Source organism: Anthonomus grandis, chromosome 5 (genome assembly GCF_022605725.1).
Source record: "Anthonomus grandis grandis chromosome 5, icAntGran1.3, whole genome shotgun sequence".
In the NCBI taxonomy this organism is placed as follows: Eukaryota; Metazoa; Arthropoda; class Insecta; order Coleoptera; family Curculionidae; genus Anthonomus; species Anthonomus grandis.
Window position 1 is genome coordinate 31,423,334 of NC_065550.1, and position 6,914 is coordinate 31,430,247.

Here is a 6,914-nt window from a genome sequence, read left to right on the forward strand (position 1 = left end):
CATTTGACAGTGACATGTTTACATGACGCAAATTTGAAATTTTGAGGTTATGCTAATAATAATTTCTTAAAAAATGATATATTTCCATTCAAAATTACTGTATAAATTCAAAAATTTGTTATGAAATATGAAATAATCGAGCTTCTTAGTTGCCTCTTGAATTCTATGCAATATAAAAAAACCTGAGAAAGATGTCCCCAATAGACCAAATCAATAATAACAAAAAGCTAATATTGCGTAATATTTAAGGTTTTACTATTTGTGTCATCAATAACGGATAAGGGAGTAATCACAGATAATCCTACCGCTTTAAGAACCACCTGAATCACATAACAATCCAGAAATCATGTTTAAGATTACTCGCTACTTACTACCTCATATAAGACATGTCTCAACTTCTAGCAGCAAATCAAGTTCATTCCACAATATTCCAAACTTGGTTTTTGGCAAGTACCTCTTGCACACTAACATTATCAGTTCCGGTGTGCTCATGTGGCTTGGTGATCTTTGCCAACAAGAAATTGAATATAGACAGGGACGAATCGAGAAAAGATATGACTATGGAAGAATGAGTAAGTTTTATGTGTGTTCTTAGACTTTACCAAATTTTATACAAAAAGTAACAATTCATATAGTTAAGTTATGTTTGTTTGAAATTTAAAGTAAATTTGGAATTTTTTAGTTTTTAGGATGCTTGTACACAAGATTTTGTTGTCTTATGTAATATAGCACATTTTCTTTCTTTCTTCTTTCTATATTACTGGCAAGGACAACAAGCTTAGCAAACCAAGATAAAAATTAGAATTCAATTTTTTTTTAGACCAAATGAAATTAAGTATCTTTGCCAGTTTAATGCACTAAAATCAATGTTTGACACTCTTGAGAAATAGGAACTTAAAATAATAATAGTTTTTTATGGTTTTTAGCTCGAATGTTTATTGTGGGGATTGTCCTAGGCCCAATTCACCACTACTACTACCTGTATATAGCAAAAATTATGCCAAAAAGAAACTTGTCGACAGTATTAACTAAAATTGGGCTGGACCAGTTTGTGATGTCACCAATTTGTATAGTGACATTTTTTTATGGTATGGGTGCTCTGGAAATGAAGCCTATCCAGAAAATTAATACAGAAATTATAAGTAAATTCTTGAATGTATATGTGGTGAGTTACATTTTTAGTTTTAAGGGTCAACTCTATTACTATTAACTGTTTTTTTAGATGGATTGGTGTGTATGGGTTCCCACCCAATTTGTGAATTTCTACTTTGTACCTGTGAAATATCAAGTGTTTTATATTAATGCTGTCACAATGTTTTATAATGTGTTTTTGTCATTTATCAAGCATAAGGACATGGAAAAGGTGCAAGCTTTAGAAGATACTGATCCAGTCATGGTTAATAAGAAATTGTCTTAGATTTAGTTGTTTTGCTGTGATTTTGTTAAAAAAATAATTTTAATAAACCTGCTACTTACCTGGATCCAAATTGTTGTTTTTTCTTAAAAATTTAATTAAATAAAAACACACTATTTGAATAAATACTATATTAAATATCACATAAATATTATTAATGAAAAGCTTAATTCGATGTTCGATTAGTTTCTGATGCTGACAGTACCGGTGCTTTGTTGTCACTTACAAAATTCCTGATTGTTGTTCCATATTCTGCAGGTTTTAATGAAAATAAGGAGCCAAACACTATATGTTGTACTAAAGGAAATTTACTCAAAACTTCTGCTTTATACATTTTGATCAATCCCCCATTGATTTTTGTCCAGCTGGCTACTCCACTAATGCTCCACAGCTGATTAGAGTGTTCTGCAAACGGACCAGTCTTCACTTCATTAATATACTTGATGCAGCTCAAAAACATGTAATCATCAGCATATTTATTAAATATCTCAGGTTTCAGGAACATCTGGGGCTCGATTTGTGGGTGTTGTATCAGCTGGGAGCTTCCCCATATAAATGGGACAAATTGATAGTCATCCAAGCTCCATACCCCATGGCTACCTGCGGGTTCCATCCTGTATGTTTGTTGTAATTTTCTTGCAAGAATTAAATATTTTACAAAGACTTTACAAGCCGTGGCAGCAAAATCAGTTTCCCGTAAAAAACCGATTTTATATAAAGTGCACAAAAACATTACAAAAGAAATCTCATGCCCAGTCCCATAATCAATCCTAGTAGAGTTCCCAAAAGATTCTTCCAGGTACACCATCACTTCGGGAATGGCCCTATGAAGTGCAGCAGGAAATAATTTTTGTAGCAAGTCAATTGAATTATCTTTTAATTTCTGATACCACGTTTTAAAGGCGGCATTTCCGAACCTCTGAGGTTGATTTATTGGTGGAATCTGGTCCACCCATTGACTAAGTGTGTCCAATAGGGCGGCCAGTTTGTTGATGTTTGTAGAGGAGTCCTCGGAGCCTCTCGAGTTGCTCAAACCTCTAACCGAATCGTTTATCGCATATATGAAGCCCAAATACTCAAAATAGGCCTCCGATTTGTCCCATTTCACCATGTCGTCTATGGTTTTTACCAGTTTTACTGGACTTACAAATATGTGGTCATCGGCCACAAGGATTACACTTTTGGATGGTAGAGTTGGCAAAGCCATGTTTGGGATGGGTTTAATGTATTTACGGATTTTTCTTTAAAAATTTGTAAAATAAGTAAAAAAACAGATTGTTGATTTATTGATATTTATGACATTGACAAGATAATTGTTTGACAGTTGTAATGTCAAAATTGACGTTCAATCGGCGGGTAATTTGAAAATATATCATTTTTAATTAGTGATAACAGCCTTGATAAGAAATGAAAACTAAATTGAAATTAAACCCAATGTGAACTCTAAATTTAGAAATTAAAATGAATATGCCGCATTCACGCGTCACATTCGAACAAGTGAAGGTGATTATAATTAGAGTAGAGGACATAACCTTGAAACGTCATTCCTTAACGCGTTTGACACACGGTGCACGGTGCTGTTGTGGCCCCACTAAATATCTTTTAAATTATAGTGTTTTTTTAAGGGGACAATGGGTTCTAAAATTAATAATTTAGGCAAAAAGCTTGTGGGGCAACTAAAATCCAAAGAGTTTCGTGAATATTTGATGAGGTAAGCCTAAAGGTTTCAATTGGCCTTATTTACAGTTTAAAGATTGTTTTAGCACACATTTTTGGGGTCCGGTGGCTAACTGGGGCATCCCTATAGCAGCTATAGCGGATTTCAAAAAAGATCCCAAATTTATCAGTGGCAAAATGACTTTTGGTAAGACCTGTTTAAGTTTTCATATTACATAATTTATCAAATAAATTTGGTTTTTAGCTTTGTGTTTATACTCTGCCATGTTTATGAGGTTTGCTTGGAAGGTGCAACCTAGAAATATGTTGTTATTCGCGTGTCATTTTACTAATGAAGGGGCCCAACTGATACAACTGGGCCGATGGACTGATTATCATTATTTATCCAAAAATAATCAACAATCTCAAACTCAACAGGTGGCTATCTCGTAGATTAAGGGTTATTTAGTGTTAGTTAAAAGTATATGGGGTGGAATTTTATGCAGCGAACGACTTTTGATAGTTTGTTTAATGATTATCTCCTTTATCAAAATAAACAGGTTTAAGAGCCAAAGTTAGTTAATACTAATGATTATCTAAGAGATTATGTTTTGATATAATAATCATTCTGATAAGAGATATTATAAACTTTTACCGAATTTGTTTATTGAGTTACAATTTTCTGATCCGGTTTTATTTAAATTTACAGTAAAGGTGCATTTACCTCGAATTAGTGTAATCTCTATAGGACTACCGTTTTTCGGGCCCACCTTTATGTTAAATTAGAAAATAATAAAAGCTCAAATTTTTATAGATATTATATATTTTTAGGTCACACATTATATGTATATAGACAATTTATTATATTCCTTAAATTTTACATTTATGTGAATAGTGTATATGTATACTACTTAAGTGTCTGTATATAATTATACAATGATCAAATGTTTTTGTATCAATAATACCGGTTAATTGTTGGAAATAAAATATATATTTTATTTATTTATTTGTCTTGTTTATGTTGTTAAACTTATTAGGATTCTTATACTGACACCCTAAATATTTCTAAAAATATATAAGAGATAAGACACAAAATAACAGTATGCCATCTACTGTGAAATATTTAGATGCAGCGGGTGAAAATGGCCATGAAATAGCATCTTTATTGGCACAATATTTTTCTTTAGTCTACTCTCCTGATGAATTTGATGTTCAGGAATTTACGCAGCCTGATATTGCATGTTCTTTTGATATTAATGAAATGCATGTACAAATATCTGAAGTCTTTGAAAAGTTAACCAATGTCAATGGCCCTGGGCCTGACTGTATTCCAGCTGTCTTCATAAAACACTGTGCTTTTGCTTTATGCCTTGGCACGTCCACTATAGCTGATTTATAATTTGTCTTTCAAGACAGGTAGATTTCCAACCTCATGGAAGTTAAATTATTTGACTCCTATATTTAAGAATACAGGTCAGAGGGATGATGTGAAAAACTATCGTCCTGTTTCTCTGGCTTGTCACTTTGCAAAGGTTCTTGAAAGTTTTGTCACAGATTTTTTATCAGAGAAATTTAAAAACATAATCTCAACTAAACAGCATGGGTTTGCCAGGGGTAGGTCCATTACCACTAATTTGTTGCTTTACTAAACAGCTTTGTCGGGGGCCTTGGAGAGCGGTATGTCGGTTGATTCCATATATACTGACTTTTCCAAGGCCTTTGACAGGGTTAATCATTCTCTCCTGGTTGCGAAGTTATCACTGTATGGCATGTGTGGTTGTCTTTTGGCCTGGTTGAAGAATTTTGAATTGAAAAACAAGAATTTTGATATAATATGTCTATCAGAACATTGGCTTCCTCAACAAGGAGTAGAAAGTTACTCTCTGCCTGGATACCATCTATCCAACAGTTTCAGCCGTACTAAAGCAGGAGGAGGTGGAGTCCTTATCTACATCAGAGAACCGTTTCTTGTAAAGAAGATCCCAACTATAGACAACATGTCAATAGAGACACACTTTGAAGTCGTTGCGACCGAGATTGAAGCCTTGCAGGTTGTAGTTTTGAGTGTCTACAGATCTCCATCAGGTAAATTAGACGTGTTCTTTCAGAGTCTTGATACAGTTCTAAATTTCTTATTCCATAGACGCAAATGTACCTTTATTTATGGTGATTTTAATATAGATCTTCTAGAGGATAACCTCACTTCAGCCGAGTTCACCCAACTTGTCAGCACATATGACTTTAAATTCCTGGTAAATAGCGCAACTAGAATCTCAAAAACCACAAAAAGCAGTTGCCTTGATAACTGCATAACAAATTGTGCAATTAATTGTAACTGTACTCTATGGGACACTTATATGTCAGATCATATGGCTATTATTAATACATATGAATCAATAAATGAAAGTACTGAAAACACCCACACAACGGTCTTAGAATTCAGACCGTATTGTGGAGAGAGATTTTCCCGCTGTGTTACTTCATTACTAAACGTTGACTGGTTGTTGGTACTTGATAATTGTAACGTTGACAATTCTTTTGAAATATTTCTGAATGTTCTAATGTCTATTATAGACTTTTATATTCCCAAAAAAACTAAAACAATTCTCACCACAAATAAAGAAAAAAAATGGTTTAATAATGAACTGAAAAGATTGAGAGATAACTTAAACTTCTTTTCTACCTTAAATAAACATAACAGTACTCTAGATCTCTCAAAATGGCTAAAAATTCGTATAAAGGAATATAAAACTAAAATAAAACAAGCGAGACACTCGTATTATACAAACAAAATAGGAAATAGTCATAACAAATCCAAAACCATCTGGAACATCATTAAAGAAACAAAAAATAATGATCCTAGTAATTCGAAATGTAATGTAACTCCCGATGAGTTTAACAAATTCTTTGTCAATATAGCTGACTCAATTACAAATACACTGCAAAAATCTAATGATCCCGTACAATTTACAGCAAAATATGTACATAACAATTCAACAGTATTTCTTTCACCTGTTACCGAAATAGAAGTTATTGATCTATTAAAAAGTTTAAGTGATAGTTCTGCTCAAGACATCTTTGGTTTGAGCAATAAAATATTGAAACAACTTGCAAATGGTTTGGCCTTACCACTATCTCTAATAATAAACAAATGTTTTTCATCTGGTACATTTCCACAAAAGCTTAAAATAAGTAAAGTTGTTCCTATATTTAAAAAGGGTAATATGGACGATCCAGGAAATCATCGACCAATATCAATAATACCGATATTATCCAAGCCCACTGAGCTCTGTCTAAACCAACTGTTTCTTGATAAACATAATTTACTTTCACCAGCGCAGTTTGGCTTTCGAAAAGGAAGATCCACTGCTGATGCACTCAGGGTATGGTAGACTAGCATTTGAGGGAGGCAAGACAGTGAGTGCAATTTTCTGCGACCTCTCAAAAGCGTTCGACTGTGTCTCGCATAGTATTTTGTTGAGCAAGTTGGTTTTTTATGGTATCCGGGGTATTTGCCTGGAACTTATTCAGTCCTACCTTTGTGAGCGTCAGCAGATGGTGACTTGTGGAGGAAGAACATCCTTCATACTTCGAATAACAACAGGGGTGCCTCAAGGATCAATCTTGGGTCCTCTTCTGTTTTTACTTTATGTAAATGAATTACCCGCCCACTTCTCAGAGGTGATATCTGTACAATATGCGGATGACACAACTCTTCTCAGTCAGCATTCAGATCTGATTTCCCTACAGAATGGAACTAGTGCAACTCTTCACAAGTTAAAAGTATGGTTTGCTGACAATAATCTATGCTTGAATCTAAATAAAACAGAGGTGGTTAATTTCT

The 6,914-nt window shown here is 33.6% G+C and overlaps 3 protein-coding genes across 3 annotated transcripts; 2 read left to right on the plus strand and 1 right to left on the minus strand.

Annotated features, from left to right (window-relative positions):
• Positions 1–57: 57 nt before the first annotated feature.
• Positions 58–1,481, plus strand: LOC126735986 (mpv17-like protein 2). Its single transcript, XM_050440119.1, has 3 exons — positions 58–572; positions 927–1,165; positions 1,223–1,481. The coding sequence occupies exons 1-3, from the start codon at positions 347–349 to the stop codon at positions 1,415–1,417; spliced, it is 660 nt and encodes a 219-aa protein (XP_050296076.1). The 5' UTR covers positions 58–346; the 3' UTR covers positions 1,418–1,481.
• A 49-nt stretch (positions 1,482–1,530) lies between these two features.
• On the minus strand, positions 1,531–2,763 carry LOC126735985 (serine/threonine-protein phosphatase 2A activator-like). The gene has a single exon (XM_050440118.1). It carries the CDS (start codon positions 2,619–2,621, stop codon positions 1,581–1,583), a length of 1,041 nt encoding a protein of 346 aa, XP_050296075.1. The 5' UTR covers positions 2,622–2,763; the 3' UTR covers positions 1,531–1,580.
• Positions 2,764–2,877: 114 nt separating this feature from the next.
• On the plus strand, positions 2,878–4,076 carry LOC126735988 (mitochondrial pyruvate carrier 1). The gene is made up of 3 exons (XM_050440120.1): positions 2,878–3,125; positions 3,178–3,278; positions 3,336–4,076. Exons 1-3 carry the CDS (start codon positions 3,046–3,048, stop codon positions 3,521–3,523), a joined length of 369 nt encoding a protein of 122 aa, XP_050296077.1. The 5' UTR covers positions 2,878–3,045; the 3' UTR covers positions 3,524–4,076.
• The last annotated feature ends 2,838 nt before the right edge of the window (positions 4,077–6,914 follow it).

Excerpts from the sequence above, each read along its gene's own strand:
- LOC126735986 (XM_050440119.1), top strand. The coding sequence starts at position 347 with ATGTTTAAGATTACTCGCTACTTACTACCTCATATAAGACATGTCTCA. Across the intron at positions 573-926 it reads ATATGACTATGGAAGAATGA|CTCGAATGTTTATTGTGGGG; the intron begins GTAAGTTTTATG and ends TATGGTTTTTAG. Across the intron at positions 1,166-1,222 it reads AATTCTTGAATGTATATGTG|ATGGATTGGTGTGTATGGGT; the intron begins GTGAGTTACATT and ends CTGTTTTTTTAG.
- LOC126735985 (XM_050440118.1), bottom strand. The coding sequence starts at position 2,621 with ATGGCTTTGCCAACTCTACCATCCAAAAGTGTAATCCTTGTGGCCGAT.
- LOC126735988 (XM_050440120.1), top strand. The coding sequence starts at position 3,046 with ATGGGTTCTAAAATTAATAATTTAGGCAAAAAGCTTGTGGGGCAACTA. Across the intron at positions 3,126-3,177 it reads TTTCGTGAATATTTGATGAG|CACACATTTTTGGGGTCCGG; the intron begins GTAAGCCTAAAG and ends AGATTGTTTTAG. Across the intron at positions 3,279-3,335 it reads CAGTGGCAAAATGACTTTTG|CTTTGTGTTTATACTCTGCC; the intron begins GTAAGACCTGTT and ends TTTGGTTTTTAG.